Below are 21,229 nucleotides of genomic sequence, written 5' to 3' on the forward strand. Positions count from 1 at the left end.
CCGTTTCTACTAAAAATACAAAAATTAACTGGGTGTAGTGGTGGGTGCCTGTGGTCCCAGCTACTTGGGAGGCTGAGGCAGAAGAATTGCTTGAACTTGGGAGGCAGAGGTTGCAGTGAGCCAAGATTGCGCCACTGCACTCCAACCTGGTGACAGAGCAAGACTCCGTCTCAAAAAAAAAAAAAAAAAAAAAAAAAAAAAAGAAAATTACGAAGAATTTTGAGATGGTGAAGTTGAGATGGTAAACGGAGCCTGCCCCACCACCCCCAACCAGCATGGAGCCCTGTGTGACTGCACAGGTCTCTTGTGCACAAAGCCAGCCCTGCCCACACTGGGCCCTGAACACCTTGGCTAGGCAGCTCAGGCCAGCCCATCCTGCAGCAGGGCTGGCCGCCAGGGGCGGTCCCCTCCACCCACCATGGCGCATGGTACCTGCGTGGCCTGCATGAGCTGCTGCCAGTGGCGTTCCCGAATGGCAGGGTTCTGCAGCTCGCTCACGGCACGCAGGGATGTGATCATGTTTTTCACAGTGTTGTCGAGCCCCACGAAGGCATCCCAAGTTTTCATCTCCTTGTCCAAAGACCTCATGTCCTTGGCAAACTTCTTACAATCTATGTCCATCTGCTCAACGTTGATATCTTTCCACTTGGTGGTCTTCCAGTCCTCGATGCTGGTATTTACCTGAAACAAAAACGTCCCGTTTCTCCTTCCACTCTCGTCAAGGAGGATTCAGGAAGAAAACCCTCTTACCTTTCTGCACTTACTTGCAGGGAGCAAAGCCCAGTGAGGAATATTTAGAACTAATACCTGAGATCAGTAAAGTGATTAGATACAAGAAAAAACAACCGTGGCATCACAAAAGGTAAGATTTAAAAGTTAACAGTTGGCCGGGCACGGTGGCTCACACCTATAACCCCAGTACTTTGGGAGGCCGAGGTGAGCAGATTACCTGAGGTCAGAAGTTCGAGACCAGCCTGACCAACATGGTGAAACCCCATCTGTACTAAAAATACAAAAATCAGCTGGGTGTGGTGGTGCGCACCTGTAATCCCAGCTACTTGGGAGGCTGAGACAGGAGAATCACTTGATTCTGGGAGATGAGGGCTGCAGTGAGCCGAGATCATGCCACTGCACTTCGGCCTGGGTGACAGAGTGAGACTCCGTCTCAAAAATAAATAAATAAAAATAAAAGTTAGCAGTTAAAAGGCATTTTAGCAAAAGCCTGTGTTAGGGCCCTGCTGTTGCTGGCCAGGACCCAGTTTTCTCTCACTTCTCAGTATGTCCACGTAGCTTGCCTTCGCCAAGGAAAGGTGAGTGATGCCTGACAATACCCAGCTTGGCATTCCCCTTGCCTGCCTTGGCAATCACGAAGGGGCATCGCTGAAACACAGCCTGCGCTGTGGAACCAGTCCTTGGCAGGTAGCTTCCCAGGAAACAACTGCTTGGAACTACAGCATGCACTTTGCATGAATGAGAAATACACTTTTGTTCAGTACAGAGATGTGTGGGGTTGTTACTGCACAGTAACGCAGCTTCCACTGACTGGTAAAAAGACAACAGAAGAAACTTCATTCACAACAATATGAAACAAAATATACAAACTACCCAGGAATAACCCCACCAACAGTATAAACATGAAAATGGCTGTGAAGCTGGAAACTGCTAGTCATTGAGGGAATGAGAGATTGTTGACATGGGCATTTACAGTGAGAAGATCTGGACTTGAGAAACATCCGTGCTTGAGAAAGTAAAAACTGGGGGTGTTTACAAGATGTTTGCCTTGAAGATACGATGATTTGAAACTTTAATCTACACAGGAGTTGATGGCTTTTTCTGGCAGGTTCGAGATTACCCTGCATCCTATTATCATAAAATGTCTTGGCTAGTGTGTTTTGGATAGTCTTTCTTGAATTATCCTGATTGCAAATGCTGTCATCTCCTGGGAAATGTGGACTTTATTCTCCCGTCTACGCAAACAATTTTTTGTCGTGGGAAAGCGTATATCCCATTCTCTCAGATGCCTGCTACGTTCTGTAATGCCACTCATGTAAAAGAAACTTGAGGCCGGGCGCGGCAGCTCACGCCTGCAATCCCAGCACTTTGGGAGCCCGAGGCGGGTGGATCACCTGAGGTCAGGAGTTCGAGACCAGCCTGACCAACATGGTGAAACCCCATCTCTACTAAAAAAAAAAAATACAAAAATTAGCCGGGCGTGATGGCAGGTGCCTGTAATCTCAGCTACTGGGGAGGCTGAGGCAGGAGAATCGCTTGAACCCGGGAGGCAGAGGTTGCAGCGAGTGGACATCATGTCACTGCACTCCAGCCTGGGCCACAGAGCAAGACTCTGTCTCAAAAAAAAAAAAAAACAAAAAAAAGGACAGGGAGAGACTCAAAATCAGTTAATTATTGAAAAAGTATCAAGAGGCCTTCAATTTGTACCTTCTGTTAAGGCCTGGCTGTAATAAAGCCTGTGTCTCTAAAAACGTTTCTCCCCCTGTGTAAGAAATATGCAGACTCAGTACGGTCAGCAAGAAGACATTTACTATAATGTATTTTAAAAATTAAATAAAAGAAGAGACAGAGCACGCTCTTGTATGGGAACATGGAATACTGCCAAGAGATTAATTTTCCTCAAATGAGTTAATTCAATTCCATTTAAAGTCATAATAGCTTCCTTTTGGAGGGGAGGAAGATTTGACAAATTATTCTTTTGTGTTTGAGACAGAGTCTCACTCACTCTGTCGCCCAGGCTGGAGTACAGTGACATGATCTCAGCTCACCGCAACCTCCACCTCCTGGGTTCAAGTGATCCTCCTGCCTCAGCCTCCCCAGTAGCTGGGACTACAGGCACATATCACCACACCCAGCTAATTTTTATATTTTTAGTAGAGATGGGGTTTCGCCATGTTGGCCAGACTGGTCTCAAACTCCCGGCCTCAAGTGATCCACCCACCTTGGCCTCCCAAAGTGCAGGGATTACAGGCGTGAGCCACCACACCAGGCCGGATTTGAAAAAAGTTCATTCAAAAAAGTAAAAGAGGAAAGAGTTCAACTATTTTTTAGAACAGATGAGTGAAGAGGAGACAGAATGGCAAAAACCAACATATACACACACACAAAAGAATACTTGGGAAAAAGAGGCCCTGTGCTTGGAGTCCAGCCTCCCTTCACACACCGAGACTTGGCCTGTCCTTATCTTTCTGCTGCCTAGGAGGCCACATAGCAGCCTACAGAGACATGATCCAGACTGTCCTTGTTTGGTAAATTCCCAGGCTCCCGAATTGCCTCTTCTTCTCCCTGAATATCACCCCCTCCACAACCTACCCAAATTCCCATTTCCTCAGGGCTGTCTTAGCATCTGACCCAAACAAAAGGCCTGCTGGCTTTGTTTAAATAGTTGTTAGTTCTTTCATTTCTGCCAAGATGGAGCAGCCCTGCTACTTCCAGCTTCTCCCTCTTACAACTGAAAAAGCTTGGACATATCACAACAAACAAGATCATGGAAGATTGCTCACATATTGAGGAAATACTTAAGACAGTTATGTTATAGTTAAGAGGGGCAGAGGTGAGGGCAAAGAGATCTAAATGGAAGTAAGATTTCTACACTCAAAAGTGATAAAATGTTGACATCAGTGACTGTCAAACAGCCACTAAGAAAACTATATAAAGCGCTATGTTCAGAATCACTCTAAATAAATCAGGATGGATCCTAAAAATGTTAAAATAAAAGAGAGTCAGAGGAATGAGAAACAAAGGGAACAAACAGAAAACAAAATGGCAGACATAGGCTGTAACATGACGATAATTACCTTAAATGCAAAATGGTCTAAACAGATCTATTAAAAGCCAGAGACTGGCAGAGTGGATGAAAAAACATGACCCAATTATATGCTGTATATAAGAAACTCAAGTTCAAATACAAAAATATAGGTAGCTTGAAAATTCAAAAATGGAAAAAGATCTATCAGGACGAACACTAGTCAAAAACAATAGAAAAAACAGAAGCAGCTATACCAGTATCAGATAAAGCCAACTTTAGAGCAAAGAAAATTCCTAGAGACAAAAGGAACATTATATAAGGGGAAAAAGGGTCAACCTATAAGAAGACAATAATCCCAAATCTGTACACACCAAGCAACAGAGCCTCGAAATACACAAAGCAAAAACTGATCGAGCTGAAAGGAGAAATAAACACACCTATAATTATAGTTGGAGAGATTTCAACACCCCACTCTCAGCAGTTTATGGAATTGCTAGACAGAAAATTAGCAAGACTATAAAAGGACAGAACAACACAACCAACCGACAGGATCTAATTGACACGTATAAAACACTCTGCCCAACAAAAGCAGAATACGCATTCTGTTCAAGTGCCCGTGGGACATTCCCCCAGACAGACTGTATCCTGATCCATAAAATAAAGCTGAATACATTTAAAATAATGAAAGTTATATACAGTGTGTTCTTTGACCATAATGGAATCAAACTAGATATCAATAATAGAAAGGAAACAGGAAAATCTCTAAACACTTAGAAATTTAAAATATAGGCCAGGCGTGGTGGCTCATGCCTGTAATCCCAGCACTTTGGGAAGCCGAAGCCGGCGGATCACGAGGTCAGGAGATCGAGACCATCCTGGCTAACATGGTGAAACCCCGTCTCTACTAAAAATACAAAAAATTAGCCAGGCGTGGTGGCGGGCACCTGTAGTCCCAGACACTCGGGAGGCTGAGGCAGGAGAATGGCGTGAACCCAGGAGGCGGAGCTTACAGTGAGCCGAGATCGCGCCACTGCAGTCTGGCCTGGGCAAAACAGCGAGACTCCATCTCAAACAAACAAACAAACAAACAAAAGAAATGTAAAATATACTTCTAAATCATCCATGGGTCAAAGAGGAAGCCTCAAAAGAAATTAAAAAACACACAGAGCTGAATGTAATATCAAAATATGTGGGACACAGCTATTGTAGAGAGGGAAATTTTATAGCACTAAGTGTTTCCTTTAGAAAAGAGAAAAGGTCTCAAATCAATAATCTAAGTTTCTACCTCAATAAACTAGAAAATGAGCAAGATAAACCCAAAGCAAAGGAAGGAACAAAATAATAAAGATCAGAAACTGATGAAATTTAAAACAAAACAACACAAAAATTAAACAAAAATCTTGTTCTTTGAAAAATCAATAAAGTTTATAAACCTCTATTATGACCGACAAAGATGAAAAGAGTGAAGACATAAGTCACCAATACCAGGAATGAAAGAGAAGATACCACTGCTGAGCTTGCAGCCATTTAGAGGATAGTATGGAACTAGTATAAACAACTTTATGCTTGCTTGAATTAAACAATTTAGAAGAAATAAACCAATTCCTCAAAAACCACAAGCTACCAAAATTCACTACCAAGATTTTCACAAATTTGAAACAGACCAACATGAACAAGCCTATATGGCCATTAAAGAAACTGAATTTGTAACTAAAAATCTCATAGAAATGGCCGGGCGCGGTGGCTCACGCCTGTAATCCCAGCACTTTGGGAGGCTGAGGTGGGTGGATCACCTGAGGTCAGGAGTTCGAGACCAGCCTGACCAATATGGTGAAACCCCGTCTCTATTAAAAATACAAAAAATTAGCTGGGTGTGGTGGTGGGCGTCTGTAATCCCAGCTACTCAGGAGGCTGAGGTGGGAGAATCGCTTGAGCCCAGGAGGCAGAGGTTGCAGTGAGCCAAAATCACACCACTGCACTCCAGGTCTGAGCGACAGATAGAATGAAACTGTGTTTCAAGAAAAAAAAAAGTCAACGTAATCCACTATCTTAGCAGACTAAACAAAAATCAATCATATCAGTAAACACAAAAAAATTTGACAAGATCTAACACCTGTTCATGATGAATTAAAAAAAAAAGGAATAGAATTTCAATTTGAAAACTTACAGCTAATATACATAATGGCAAAGTGGTTTTCTCTTAGACTGGGAACAATTCAAGGATGTGTGAACTCACCACTCTTATTCAACAGAGTACTGAAGTTCAGGCCACTGCAATAAGGCAAGAAAGAGAAGTAAAAGACATACAGAATGGAAAGGAAAAATAAAACTGTTCCTATTTGCAGAAGATATTATTGTCTATGTACAAAATCCCTCAGGAGTCTAAAAAAGCCATCCTAGAACTAGTAAGTGAGTTTAGCAAGGCCACAAGATAAAAACAAACACACAAAAATTATTCACATTTGTATATACCCAAACAAACATGTGCAAACCAAAATTTAAGATGCAATGCCACTTATTAATACAATCACTTCTCAAAAGAAAAGGAAAGACATATGAGGTATAAATGTAACAAAACACGTATAGGATCTTAAATGCTATAACAAAATGAAATCACAAAAAAATCAAAGAAGAGCCAAATAAATGGACAGATACACTATGTTATAGACTGAGAGACAGAGTCAACATGTCAGTTCTCTCCAAATTGATTAACAGTTTTAATGCAATTCCTATAAAACCTCCAATAAGGTTTTATTTTTTTATAAGCATAACAAGCTTATTCTAAAATTTATATGGAAAAGTGCAGGTCCTAGAAGAGCAAACCAATCTTGACAAAAAAGGATAAAGTGGGAGGAATCGCTCTGATAACAAACCTTACTAGATTGCTCTAGGAATCAAGACTGTGCAGTATCATGGAGGGACAGACACAAAGACCAATGGTACAGAACACAGAACCCATTAACAGCAGCAGTCTAAGGTGCCCAATGACTTTTGACAAAGATGCAAAATAAATTAAATGGAGTGGGGCCAGGTGCTGTGGCTCACGCCTGTAATCCTAGTACTTTGGGAGGCTGAGGCAGGTGGATCGCACGCCTGTAATCCTAGTACTTTGGGAGGCTGAGGCAGGTGGATCGCTTGAGGTCATGAGTTCAAGACCAGCCTGGCCAACATGGCGAAACTCCATCTCTACTAAAAATACAAAAATTAGCTGGGTGGAGTGGTGCGTGTCTGTAATCCCAGCTACTCAGGAGGCTGAGGCAGGAGAATCGCTTGAACCGGGGAGGTGGAGGTTGCAGTGAGCCAAGATCGCACCCAGCACTCCAGCCTGGGTGACAAGAGTGACACTCCATCTCAAAGAAAAAAAAAATTTTTTTTTTTTTAATGGAGGGACCGACTTGTCTACAAACAGTGCTGGAGCAATTAGATATCCATAAACAAACAAAAATAATAAATGAAACTCAACCCAATAAACCTCACTCCTTATATAAAAAATTAACTCAAAATGGCTCATAGACAAACAGAAAGAAGAAAACTATAAAATAAAAGCATAGGAGAAAATCTTGGATCTAGGAAAAGAGTTCATAATCTATGAAAGAAAAATTGATAAAATGGATTATATCCAAGTTTCATATTAAAAACTTTAAAGATTATACTAAAACCGGCCGGGCATGGTGGCTCACGCCTGTAATCCTAGCACTTTGGGAGGCCAAGGCGGGCAGATTGCCTGAGCTCAGGAATTGGAGACCAGCCTGGTCAACATGATGAAACCCCATCTCTCCTAAAAATACAAAAATTAGCCAAGTGTGGTGGCGTGCGCCTGTAATCCCAGCTGCTCGGGAGGCTGAGGCAAGAGAATCCTTGAACCCAGGAGACAGAGATTGCGGTGAGCTGAGATGGTGCCACTGTATTTCAGCCTGGGCGACAGAGCGAGACTCCGCCTCAGAAAAACCAAAATTATGCTAAAACTCTTGCTCAGCGAAATACCTTGTTAAGAGAACAAAAGGACAAGTTACAGACTAGGAGAAATTACTTGCAATCACAACCTGACAAATAGCTAGATTCTAGAACATATAAAGAACGCTCAAAATTTAACAGTAAAAAACTTAGTTTTGGTTGCCAGGCGGGAGGAAGGTGCTGGCTGCAGAGGGAAGGAGCTCCCAGTGGCTGTGGAGAACCCATCCCAGCTGAGCCGAGCCACGGCCACCATGGCGGCTACCAAGGATGCTCACGAGAACCACAGTACCTCCACTGAGAATGCAGACAAGTCCAACCAGGACCCTCAGTATGAGCCAATAGTTTCTATTCCTGAGCAAGAAATTAAAATGCTAGAGGAAGAGGAAGAGGGACTTTTTAATATGTGAGTGAAACTATTCTGATTTGTTTCAGGGAACATCTTCCGGAATGGAAGGGTGGAGGCACTGGCAATGTCAAGCTCCTGAAGCACAAGGAGAAAGGGGCCTCACGAGGAGGGACAAGACCCTGAAGATCTGCCAGCCCCAAAGTCACGCCCATGATGGAGCTGAAGCCCAACGCAGTCAGCCACCGTGCCTGGGTCTGCAACACCCACGCCGACTTCACCCATGGGTGCCCAGGCCAGAGCTGCTGGCCGGCCGCTTCCTGAATGCTGAGCATGCACGGAAATTCCAAAGTTCAGAGAATGCAAAAAAGACATCAAAGAGAGACAAAAGAAAGGACCGGGCAAAAACAATAACGCCGAAAAAGTGGTGGAAAAGCTGGAAGCTCTTTTACTAAAGAGGAGACCAAGGAAGACACCGAGGAAAAGCATTAAATTCTTCCTTTCTTTCCTTTTTCTTTTTTTTTTTTTTTTGTTTTTTGAGATAGGGTTTCACTCTTATAGCCCAGGCTGGAGTGCAGTGGCACCATCATAGCTCACTGTAGCCTCCACCTCCTGGGCTCAAGTGATCCTCTCACCTCAGCCTCCTGAGTAGCCGGGATCACAAGTGCACACCACCACGCCCAGCTAATTTTTTGTATTTTTAGTAGAAACAGGGGTCTTGCTATGTTGCCCAGGCTGGTCTTGAACTCCTGAACTCAAGTGATCCACCTGCCTCAGCCTTCCAAAGTGCTGGGATTATAGGCATGAGCCACTACACTCAGCCTCCTTTTTCTTATCTATTTATTTGAGACGGAGTCTCACTCTGTCCCCCAGGCTGGAGTGTGATGGCGAGATCTTGGCTCACTGCAACCTCTGCCCCCCGAGTAGCTGAGATTACAGGCACCTGCCACCATGCCCAACTAATTTTTGTATTTTTAGTAGAGATGGGGTTTCACCATGTTGGCCAGGCTGCTCTTGAACTCCTGGCTTCAGGTGATCCACCTGCCTTGGCCTCCCAAAGTGCTGGGATTACAGGCGTGAGCCACCCCGCCTGGCCTCCTTTTTCAATTTTACCCTGTCCCTCCTTTTCAGTTTGTTTTTATTGTATTTTATTTTTACAAGGGACTTTATATGAATAACTGGATTAAAAATAAACTTAAAAAAAGTCAATTAGAAAAAAAAGTCAACTAGAAAATGGACAAAAGACATGAATATGCAGTTCACCAAGGAGGATATATAGACGTCAAATAAGCCCATGAGAAGATACTGGAGGCTGATGCCTGTAATACCAGCACTTTTGAAGGATGAGACGGATGGATCGCTTGAGCCCAGAAGTTCGAGACCAGCCTGGGCAACACAGCAAGATTCCATCTCTACATAGAAGTGTAAAAATTAGCTAGACGCAGTGGCACAAGCCTGTAGCCCCAGTTACTAGCGAGGCTGAGGCAGGAGGATTGCTTGAGCCCAGGAGGCAGAGGTTGCAGTCAGCTGAGATCGTGCCACTGCACCCCCAGCCTGGGTGACAGAGCAGGACCTTGTCTCAAAAATAAATAAAAATACTTCTTAAAAAAGAAAATATGCTGGCATCATTAGTCAGTAGGAAATACAAATGAAACCACAAAATCTTTCTCATAGATTGAGCCTCTGATGGTCTGAATATTTCCCCCAAAATTCCTCTGTTGAAATCCTTACCTCATATTAGGAAGCAGGGCCTTTGGGAGGTGATGAGGTCATCGGGGCGTGGCCCTCAGGAATGTGATTTGTGCTCTTATTTATGTGTTTATTTTTTGAGATGGAGTCTCACTCTATCACCCAGGCTGGAGTGCAGTGGCGCGATCTTGGCTCACTGCAGCCTCTGCTTCCCAGGTTCAAGCAATTCTTCTACCTCAGCTTCCTGAGTAGCTGGGATTAGAGGTGCACACCACTACGCCCAGTTAATTTTCGTATTTTTCGTAAAGACAGGGTTTCATCATGTTGGCTAGGCTGTTCTCGAACTTCTGACCTCAGGTGATCCACCTGCCTCGGCCTCCCAAAGTGCTGAGATTACAGGCATGAGCCACCACACCCGGCCTGATTCATGCTCTTATAAAAGGGACCCTGGAGAGATTTCTCAGCCCCGGCCTGCTCCCCTTCCACCGTGTGAGGATGAAGTGAGAGGGTGCTGTCTATGAGCCACAAAGTGCGTCCTCACCAGACATTACATCTGCCTTGATCGTGGACTTCCCAGCCTCCAGAACGGTGAGGAATAAAATGTTTGTTGTTTATGAGCCACTCAGTTTATGGGATTTTGTTAGAGCACCTTGAACAGACTAAGTGGTATTCCTTACTTAAAAAAATTTCTTTAAAAGAGGTGAGAGGTGAGAGAGAATGAGAGGAGGAGGAAAAAGACAAAGGGAGGGAAAAAAGAGAGGGGGCAGTCGAAGGCGAGCCCCCACCCACATACAGAGAGAGGTGAACATATCTGCTTTAGTGGAGGTACCCCACCTCGTGATCTCAGGGCCCTTCGGATGCCTCCACCCAACACTAGAAACCTCGTTGTCACATTCTTACAACCAAAGGGTGCCTGGAGCCTGCCCTCTTGTTTCTGGGGGCAGCTCCGTGCAGAACCCCAGGCCCCACCCACGCGGCGTGCCCTGCACTCACCATGACAACCATGTCCCAGAGCTCCTTCAGCAGGCGGACCTCCCGGTGGCAGGCCTTGAGCTGCTTGTAGTCTGGCACGGTGACTTCAAACAGGCCTCCGGACTTGGACAGCGCCTCCATGATACCTTCCATGGCGGAGATGCTCTTTTGTTGCTAGGGGCGGCGAGGGGGCCGTCAGCAGGGCTGCCTACCCTCAGCGGCGCCGCGCCCCACCCCACTCCCCGACGTTCTGCCCGTCTCTCCAGTGTGTCCTCCCTGATAAACCTTCTGGGAGGAGGTGTCAATACAACGGTGTCCCACTGGGAGGGAGTACAGAGCCCTCCATCCCCCAAGGCCTCCTGGGTCCTGCCTGCAGGGCAGGGCGGGTGAACTCTACCCACCCCAGCGTGGGGACTGACTCCCAGTGGGCATGGTACAAATGCCTCATTTCCTCCTGAGAGTTCCTGATTTCCCAGCATTTCTTCAACTTTCATATTATATTTTTATCTTATTAAAAATGACTTAAGTAATGCTTTGAAAATGAGATAATTCAGATAAGCAAAGAGGAAAAATCCGCAGTGTCCTCTCAAATCCCATGACTGAGTTGGCCGTCGTAGCACCTGGTGTTAGTGGGTGTGTTTGCGTGGACACGTAACAGGCAGGCTGTGGCAAAGGTGGGCTCGGAGCATGTGCACACACATGGACACGCATGTGGACCGCCTGCTGGAGCTCCACAGCTCCCCTTGGATGGGCATGGGGCACCCCTCACCCCAAATCTTTCCAGAAAACCCAGCCCAGGGCCCTAGGGAGAGAATGGCTGCATCTCCATCGTGGCTGGAGGAATGCGACATGAGGAAATGGCCATGAGGGAGGGTCGGATTGGAGCTGGGGGCCAAAGAGCCGAAGCTCAGGGAGGGGAAGAGTGGGGCAACCCTGAGGACCCTGGGGTTCATATTTGCTAGAGCCTGTGAGGCGGAGGTGCAGGTGGGGCTGGCCCAGCAGTACCTGGGCACCGTACTGGGAGCAAAGAGGCACTGACAAAGGCCCCACTGGGCCCCAAGAGGCCCCCCTGGGCCCTGAGCACCCCACACGCTCCTGCCCACAAGGGCCTCTTGGGCCTGAGCTTGAGTGGGCTGCCAGGTCCAGGGCTGTGTGAATTTGTGCATTGGACGTGACCATGAACTTGGACAGTGGCAACGGAGTGGGAACACGAGTGCAGCCTGGCTGCTGCCCGATGTGGTGGGTCAGGAGAGGCAGGAGGCAGGGAGGGATGGCAGGTGAGTGTTAAACCTGGGGGACAGGAAGCTGCTAAATGTGAACAGAGTGGGGATTAGGGGGCGGAGCCAGGCTAAGGGACTGTGGGTCACACAGGGTGTTAAGGGGCCTGAGCCGTGGGCCTGGAGCCATGCTCTGAGCTGCGAGACACAGAAGGGACACCCTGTGGTCTGGGGGCTGCTCGGTTTGCATGTTCACGTACACACCCATGCATGTGCTCGCACACATATGTGCATGCATACACATAAGAGCACTCGTGCATGGCCCCAAGGTCAGTCCTGCGGAGACCACGTTTCTGGACTTGAAAGAATAACTACTTGAGAAAAGAAAGCAGTGGGGTTCCCAGACTTACCCCCTGAGCTCACCCTTGAGCAAAAATACCTTATTCAGGGACTTGTAGGGGTTGGGGTCGCTGAAGGAGAACGGGGCCTCGCGCCTGAACCTCTCCCTGAACTCATGCTGCTTGAGCTGCGAGAGAAGAGTGCAAAGTACAGAGAGTCACGGGGCGGCCACCTGCCCCAAGGGTGGCCCCACCCTGTATGCCGCAGGACCCTGTGTGAGCCCCACACTGCTCCCTGGAAATCCCGCCGCCCTGCCCTAGGTACAATACCTCGAATTGCTGGCATTTCCGCCGCAGGATGCTGACCTCGTTGGCCTGGAGTGGTGCCACGGTCTGCTTCACCTGAATGGCCAGTTTCTTGGTATTTGTCCAGTGCTCCGGCAGCTCCTGCAGGAAGTAAAGGCAGAGGAGGGCTCCTTTCTCGTTTCTTTTCTTAAACCTTCTATTGTGAAATAATTAGAGACTCGTAAGAAGCTGCAAAAACAGTGCAGGGGCCAGCGCGGTGGCTCACACTTGTAATCTCAGCACTTTGGGAGGCTGAGGTGGAAGGATCACTTGAGCCCAGGAGTTCGAGACCAGCCTGGGCAACAAAGTGAGACCCCCATCTCTACAAAAAATACAAAAAAATTTTAGCTGGGCGTGATGACATGGGCCCGTAGTCCCAGCTACTCAGGAGGCTGAGCTGGGATGATCACTTGGACTCGGAAGGCAGAGGCTACAGTGAGCCAAGATTGTACCACTGCACTCCAGCCTGGGTGACAGAGTGGGACCCTGTCTCAAAAAAACAAAAACAAAAACCAGCCTCCTTAATGGTGAACTAGGACATCGACATTGGTGTCTCTGTTAACTAGACCAGAGAATGTACTCACCTTTCATCATGTTTTTAAACCTGAATCCATTTGTGTGGGTGTGTGTGTGGGGGTGTGTGTGTGTGTGGGTGGGTGGGTGTGGGTGTGGGTGTGGGGGGGTGTGTGTGTGTGGGTGTGTGTGGGTGTGGGTGGGTGTGGGTGTGTGTGTGGTCTCCCATGCAATTTTATCCCACGTATAGATTTGTGCAAACACCACCACAATCAAGATACGGATTGTCCATTACAACAGAGAAATTCCCTTTCCATCCCTCCACCACAATCCTGCCCCTGGGGACTGCTAAGCTCTTCTCCAGCTCTATAATGTTGTCGTTTCCAGAATGGCTGCAACAATCAGATGGATTTTTGTATTTCCCAAGTTCCCCACACTTGGGTAAATATTATAGTTGTAAATATTTAATTATCATTAATTCATTTTTGAGACAGAGTCTCACTCTATTGCTGAGGCTGGAGTGCAGTGGCGAGATCTTGGCTCACTGCAACCTCTGCCTTCCGGGTTCAAGTGATTCTCGTGCCTCAACCTCCCGAGCAGCTAGGATTACAGGCGCCTGCCACCACACCCGGCTAATTTTTAAATTTTTAGTAGAGATGGGATTTTGCCATGTTGCCCAGGCTGGTCTTGAACTCCTTGGCTCAAGTAATCTGCCCACCTTGGCCTCCCAAAGTGCTGAAATTACAGGCATGAGCTACCACACCGGGCCAGAAAATATTTTAAAGAAAAAAAAAAATCCCAGCCCATGAACTTTTTGCCCACAGTGGAGACTTCTCTATTTCTTCTATGGTTGCTGGCTCTATGGTTTCTCTCTGCATTTTTACTACCCCAGTTGCCTCGTGTGTGGCTTGGAGCACCTCAGGGTGGGACGGCTGAGCACCTGCTCAGTCATTTCATTTTCTTTCTTTTGACACAGGGTCTTGGCTCTGTCAACCAGGCTGGAGTTCAGTGGTACAATCATAGATCACTGCAGCCTTGACTTCCTGGGCTCAACTGATCCTCCCACCTCCTGAGTAGCTGGGACTACAGGTGTGCGCCACCATGCCTGGCTAAATTTTTAAATTTTTTGTAGAGACAGGGTTTTCCTGTGTTGCCCAGGCCGGGGCCCCCCATCTTGTCACCCCCAGGGCTGTGGGGTCTTGGGCACTGGCTGGAGTCGGTACATAAGACAGGGGAGTGGGCCCCGTCTGTGGCTGGACACAGAGAAGGGGAGAGGGAGGGAGGAGGGGTGGACGGGCTGGGAGGAGTTGGAAACTCCAGGCCAGACTCAAGAGAGGAGGGAGCGGGGTCTCCTCGGTGGCCACACCTAGACGTGGCTGGGCAGCAGCTCTAGGACACACCCTCTCCATCCTTCCACCCTCGCCCAGCCTGCACACACCCCTCCATGCTGACAGCCGAGGTTCTTTGAATTCGCTGTCAAGTGCTGCGCAAACGCAGCTGCCAGCCCCGCCCCCTTCAGCTGCCTAATCCCTCCCCAGGGTCCCCCTGACCTTGTTCTCTCTCCACCATCCTGGCACCCACCTCCACCGGCACTCCCACCAGGCACTCAGGAGGAGACGTGGGACATAAAGGCATTTTGTATTTTTTTTTGTTTTTTTTTGGAGACAGAATCTCTCTCTGTCGCCCAGGCTGGAGTGCAGTGGTGCGATCTCAGCTTACTGCAACCTCTGCCTCCCTGGTTCAAGCAATTCTCCTGCCTCAGCCTCCTGAGTAGCTGAGACTACACTAGCCAGCCACGGCTGGCTAATTTTCTGTATTTTTGTAGAGATGGGCTTTCACCATATTGCTCAGGCTGGTCTCAAACTCTTGAGCTCAGGCAGTCTGCCCGCCTTGGCCTCCCAAAGTGCTGAGATTACAATGAAGACATTTTTAATCCAACAAAACACCAATGGAACGGAGGGAGCACTGGCCTCAGTGTGGAGGCAGTCCCCAGGGTCTCCTGTCCCCCAGAAACCTCCTCCCCGTGCCTCCCTGTTCCATGGGGATACGATGTCCAGAGGGGATCTAGCCCGCAGCGTCCCCCGTGGTTGTGTGTGATGGGCTGATCCATGGTCGCGGCCGGGCTGGCTCTTCCTTTGGTGGTGCCTCCCGCAATCTTCTCCCTGCTCACCTGGACGCAGCCACACCCACCCACCACGTACCTGCAGCTTCAGGTGGATCTCCTCTGGCATCTCCTCCCCGTAGGTCTTGAGCAGCTCGATGGTTTGCTTCAGGGGCTCAAACATGTTGTCGGTGGCCGCTTGCCTCTCCTTGACCTTCATCAGGTGCCCCATCACCTCCACCAGCCCGTCATAGTCCCCCTCCTTGAGGGGTTTGGTCAAGCCCATTCTGGCGACTTTCATGAAGCCTTCCAGGTCAGCCAGGCTAGGGGACAAGGGGACCATTTGTGATGGGCCCAGTCCCCCTTGGGCCCACCCTTGATGGTACGGAGCCCCATCAGAGAGGGACGACCGTGGTGAGGTCAACTGGCCATCACTGAAGGCCCCAGGTGGGGAGGAAGCACCCCTGCCCACCTTGGATCCTTCCAGCTCACTCAGCCCCTGCCCGGACATCACCCCAAGCCTCAGCAACTTAGCTCAAGCCCATCCTCGAGTCCCAGGCTACGGCCACCTCCCAGAGGCCTTCACTAGCCTCCGGGATGGAATTCAGCCAGGCAACGCTCTCTCCTGGCACTGTACCCAGCATGGCCCTGACGGCCGCCTGTAATTCCACGGCTGCTGGTCTGTTTGTTCAGTGCCAGCCTCCCCTGCCAGACTTCAGGTTTCCTCCGCATCTGGCACCCGGACAGAGCAGGTGCTCGGTACATCAGGGTTGGAGGAGGAATAGTGTTTGCTCGAAGCCTGGTGACACCTTTCTGCTCACGCTTGGTGGGGCAGTTGGCCTTGGAGCCCAGCCTCCAACCCCTGCTACCCCGGAGGAGGCACCTGACAAATGCCACCCACTCGAGTGGAGGACCACTCCCCGGTGCTCTGCACATTCCTTGGGCTCCCCGAGGACACGGCTGGGGACCCACCTTTTGGTGACATGGTTGCTCAGGTGCCGCTTGAACATGAAGCCCCAGCGCCGGATTGTGCTGAGCAGGGCCTGCTTGAAGGGGCGGCAGTCGCACTGCAGCCAGCCGTGGAACACCTTGGTGTTCTCGCACTTGGACACCTCCTCGTACAGCTTCTCGTAGGAGTCGATCTGGAAAACACAGCCACCGGCAGCCTGTCATAGCCTGCAAGCCTGGCGGGGGCGGCGTCAGCACGGGGCCTCAGTTCAGGGCCTTCCTGCACTGCACCTGTGCCGCTCACCTGCCGGCCACGGTGGCGCCGGGGTCAGCAAAGGGCAGTACGGGACACATGGGGGCCCTCTTTCCAAGTTATTTTTCCTTCCAGCCCCAGAGTCTAGCCCCAGAAGGTGCCAGTCCATCAGAAAGGGGCAGAATGGGTCATGGCAGCAGGACTTCTGAAGCTGGGTAGGACAGAAACTTCAAGAGGTGAACCGGGTCACAGGCTCCTAAAGGGCACCCCTAGCTCATCCTTCTTGGTGCTGATTTACGACCTGAGGCCCCTGTCACTCCTCCTGCTGCCCCAACCCTGTGCTACAGAATGTACCCCTAGGCATGGGCCACCCTTGCCCACAGGGCCCTCTCTCTCACTGTGTGTTGGGAACAGAGCTAGAGGTTTGTGCGTTAACTATGTTTTCTTATTTTCTACATTCTTTCTGCAGCTGTTGGATAAAGTGTTCTGCAGCTGTCTGTTGGTCCCTGTGGTCTAAAGTGCAGTTTAACTCCAACGTTTCTTTGCTGATTTTCTGTCTAGATGATCTGTCCAACGCTGAGAGTAGGGTGTTGAAATCCCTGTTACTGTATTGGGGTCTCTCTTTCCCTTTAGATCTACTACTGTTTGCTTTATATATCTGGGTGCTCTGGTGCTGGGTGCATAGATATGTAGAATTGTTAAATCCTCTCGCTGAGTCGATCCTTTTGTCATTACATAGTGACCTTCTTGGTCTCGTTTTACTGTTTTTGACATCAAGTCTGTCTTTTTTATTTTTTGAGACAGAGTCTCGCTCTGTCACCCAGGCCGGCATGCAGGGGCACGATCTTGGCTCACTGCAAGCTCCGCCTCCTGGGTTCACACCATTCTCCTGCCTCAGCCTCCCAAGTAGCTGGGACTACAGGCACCTGCCACCACGCCCAGCTAATTTTTTGTATTTTCAGTAGAGACAGGGTTTCACCGCGTTAGCCAGGATGGTCTTGATCTCCTGACCTCATGATCCACCTGCCTCAGCCTCCCAAAGTGCTGGGATTACAGGCGTGAGCCACCGCGCCCGGCCGACATAAAGTCTGTCTTATCTGACGTAACTATAGTTATTCCTGCTTGTTCTTGGTTTCTGTTTGTGTGGAATCTCTTTTTCTATTCTTTTGCATTCAATCCATCTTTACAGGTGAAGTGAGTTTCTTCTAAGCAGCATATATTGGGGTCACCTTAATCCATTCAGACAGTCTATATCTTTTAAGTGGGGAAGTGAATCTACTAACATTTGAGGTTATTACTGACAGGTGTGATCTTCTGTGTTCTTCATGCTCTGACATCTGAGGTCTTGCCCATGGACGACCACCCACCCCCCCAGGCCTAGTCGATTTCGAGAGATAACAAACAATTCACCTGGGGGTGTGGTTTCACATGCAAAAGAGCCAACCCGGAGCCCACACCTCCGACCATCCCCTTGATGGGGCTCTCACAGGGTTTTACCTTCTGGGCTGCTACTCACTCGCCCTCAGCCCTCATCTCCCTGAGGTCAGGTACCAGAGAGCACCTATAGCCTAGAGCCTGCTGAAATTATTCAAACTTGCCAACCCTAAGCCTGTGACCTCTGCCCATTCCTTCCCTGGAAGCCACAATAAAGGATCTTTACTGCCCACATTTTCCTCAGCTCCCTCTGCCTCCTGACTGACCCTGATGCTCCCCCGGGCAGGCCTGTGTGGTGTGCTATGCCCCCTTCTTGGGAACGGTGAGTAACAAACTGCCTTTCTAATGGTGGTCACCTCCTGATGTTTGCCTTGCCCTACCAGGAAACCTGCATCTTAAAACAATTCACCCAAGTTTTAAAGCAAGCCTGGTGATCCTCTCCTGGAAGACTCTGGAGACAAGGAGGCTGGTGGGTGAGGTCTGCACGCACCTGCTCCTGGAACTGTGCCAGGGTGGGCGGTGTCTTGGGGATGGTGTCATCTGTCCGGGTGTCCAAGTCCTCCGCAGTGACTGCACACCCATATATCAGAAAATTCTTCATAAACTCCTGGAGGTTGTCCGTCCAGAGGTAGGAGTACCTCTCAAAGGAATCCTGGTACTCCTCGGCCTCCTTCATGGTATTGATGACCAGGCTGGACACCTCCTCCCTCATCTCTATGAGGTCTGTATCATCTTCCAGGTCCATCTGAAAGGGGCAGGGCAGAAGCAAAAAGGGGAGGTATGTTGCCTGGTTCATAATTTAGGTGTTGTCCTCTCGGCCTTGAGAAGTGGTTCTCTGTTGGCGAAAGGGCTTCCAATCTCTCATGATCACCTGCTCTTTTTCCAGCCTGGGCCGATTCACCCCTATTTAGGCAAGCTGGTGGTCCCCCGCTCCTGGGAGGTCACCATACTGATGCCAAACTTAGTGCATAGCACACTACAGCTCAGAACTCCTGGGCTCAAGCGATCCTCCTGCCTCAGCCTCCCAAGTAGCTGGGACCACAGGCACGTGCCACTGTGCCTGGCCCAAGCTCTCCTATAGGAAATAGGAACCTTTGCCAATTTGCAATATTCAGCCATGGGAAGATATGCCAAGTGTGACGTTTGTCTGGGGAACCCGAGATGACTCACACATCGATTCATGCATTCAAAAGCTCGCCTTCGCTGTGTACCACATGCTGGGATAGATACTGGGGACACAGGCAGAGAGTGTACAGCCCAGGAATGGGGTCCGACATTCATCAAAGAATCACAGAAAAAAGCATCTCCGCCCTCCCCCTTGTTTCAGGTGAAATGGGGAGCAGGTCAGGGAACGGCCCTGAGGAAATGGCCATTGGTCTGAGAGCTGATGGATGGGTAGACAAGGAGCAAGAGAAGCGGCTTTACTGGCAACAGCAAAGCCCATGCAAAGGCCCTGTGGTAGGAGGAAGCAGCGTGTTAGGGGAACTAAAAGAAGTCTACCGTCGGTGGCTAGAGCAGGGAGCACAAGAGGCCAGTGCTGGACGGACCTTTTTAGTTGCCAGTGACAGAAAACCCAACCCAAACTGGTTAAGCAAAAAGAGAACTCATTGGCTTATATACAGGACTGGAGAATCCCAAGGTGGTCGGTGTGTGTATTAATCACATTTTTATTGTCTGTATCTTATGAAATTTTGACATCTTTATTTTTTTTTTTGAGACAGGGTTTTGCTCTGTCACCCAGGCCGGAGTGCAGTGGCCCGATCTCAGCTCACTACAACCTCTGCCTCCCAGGTTCAAGCGATTCTCCTGCCTCAGCCTCCCAAATAGCTGGGATTACAGGCTCCCACCACCATGCCTGGCTAATTTTTTGCATTTTTAGTAGAGGCGGGGTTTTACCATGTTGGTCAGGCTGGTCTCAAACTCCTGACCTCAGGTGATCCACCTGCCTCAGCCTCCCAAAGTGTGGGGATTACAGGCGTGAGCCAATGCGCCCAGCCCAATTTTGACATCTTAAAAAAATAAAATAAAAAAACCTATGAGCCGGGAAGAGCCTGCCCTTCCCAGGGCTAGGCAATTCTTTGAGACAGCAAAAGGCTCATCTGGGGGCATGCCTTCCATATGCAAACCAGCCGACCCTCAACCACTCCCCTTTACCCAACTCTCACACCAAGCCAGTATTTCCCCTGCCCTAAATCACCCAGGGTCAGGTACCAGACAACTGAAGACGGCCTATAGCCCACAGCCCACATGACAGCTGCAGAGAGGCCCCATCGGGACCCAGATGTGCATGGAGATCTTGTCTGTGCAGGGGACCTCGTTGGTAAGGGGTGGGACAAAGAAACGGTGTAATTGAGGAGGTGAAGTCAGTGGGGCTGGGATGGAAGGGGAAGGTTGGCCCTAGGGCTGGACCGGGCCACTCTGCATGTAAGTTGTGGATGAAAAGAAACCACAGGGGAGAGAAGCCTGAAGCTCCTCGTGGCTGCAGGAAAGCATTTGGTGTGTGCTTCAGAATTCAGCCACGGGCTGGCCTGTGCTGACATGTGGCTCTCGCCCCTCCTCATTGCCCCTGTTTCTGCTCGGGGTCGGGAGTGCAGTGTTCACAGCACAGGCAGGTGCTTCTGGATTTCAGTGTGGTAACTTCCAGGCATCCACCTGCTCCAGCCGAGATTGTCCCCTGCACTCTTTTGGATCTCCCCAGATGGGATCCAAGTTCCAGTTGGGGTGGGCTGGTGGCAGCCTGGCATACCAGAGGCAGGTGAGGCCTACTGCCTGGGGTCTTTGCGCCTTACTGGTGTCCCCTGTGGGCACCTCAGCTCTCTAGATCCCTGTGGCAGCCTGGGGCCCACATTCTCTCTCCTCCTTGTCCTGACCCCAACTCCTCTGGGTTGGCCACCCTGGTACCCATGGGAAGCATCCCTTGGGTACTCTCTGCCACCAAGCTAGGGTACTTGGGTCTCTGGGAAGTGGCCCTGGGACCCAGCGGTCTAGATGCCTGACCCTCTCATTGTCTTCCACAGCTTGGCACCAGGTAAGACTCTGCTAGACCAGCAGGCTTTTGAGGGACCCTTCTCCCGGGCAACAGGCCCTTCAGCTCTGGAATGTTCTGCCTGAGCGTCCCAGAGTGTCTGCAAGACAGCCTGAGTGTGTGTGCTGGCAGAGCCCAGGGGTGGAGCAGCTCTGTCTGCAGCAACCGTGGGTGCCCGAGAGCAGCCTGCTTTGGGGACAGTGGGAGGGGCACAGCCGGGACACACTGATTCTGAGGACACGTGCTAACCTAGCGTCTGCGTAACTGGGGCAAATTCTATTCTCAACTCTGGAACAGCTTGCTGCCTGCACTTGGGCTTAAAATCACAGCCATCTTC

At 49.4% G+C, this 21,229-nt stretch overlaps 1 protein-coding gene and 1 pseudogene across 1 annotated transcript in view; one reads left to right on the top strand and one right to left on the bottom strand.

Moving 5' to 3' along the window:
• DNAH17 (dynein axonemal heavy chain 17) overlaps positions 1-21,229 on the bottom strand; it is a 167,174-nt gene that overhangs the window by 89,433 nt on the left and 56,512 nt on the right. The window contains exons 20-26 of the mRNA XM_063656557.1: positions 18,358-18,612; positions 16,205-16,374; positions 15,333-15,555; positions 12,604-12,720; positions 12,375-12,461; positions 10,740-10,892; positions 433-681 (exon numbers count right to left, since the gene is read on the bottom strand). Coding sequence (XP_063512627.1) covers positions 433-681; positions 10,740-10,892; positions 12,375-12,461; positions 12,604-12,720; positions 15,333-15,555; positions 16,205-16,374; positions 18,358-18,612 — 1,254 coding nt within the window. The remainder of the gene's footprint in view (positions 1-432; positions 682-10,739; positions 10,893-12,374; positions 12,462-12,603; positions 12,721-15,332; positions 15,556-16,204; positions 16,375-18,357; positions 18,613-21,229) is intronic.
• On the top strand, positions 7,966-9,821 carry LOC129016831 (ran-specific GTPase-activating protein-like; annotated as a pseudogene).

This window comes from Pongo pygmaeus, chromosome 19, assembly GCF_028885625.2.
Source record: "Pongo pygmaeus isolate AG05252 chromosome 19, NHGRI_mPonPyg2-v2.0_pri, whole genome shotgun sequence".
Taxonomy (NCBI): Eukaryota; Metazoa; Chordata; class Mammalia; order Primates; family Hominidae; genus Pongo; species Pongo pygmaeus.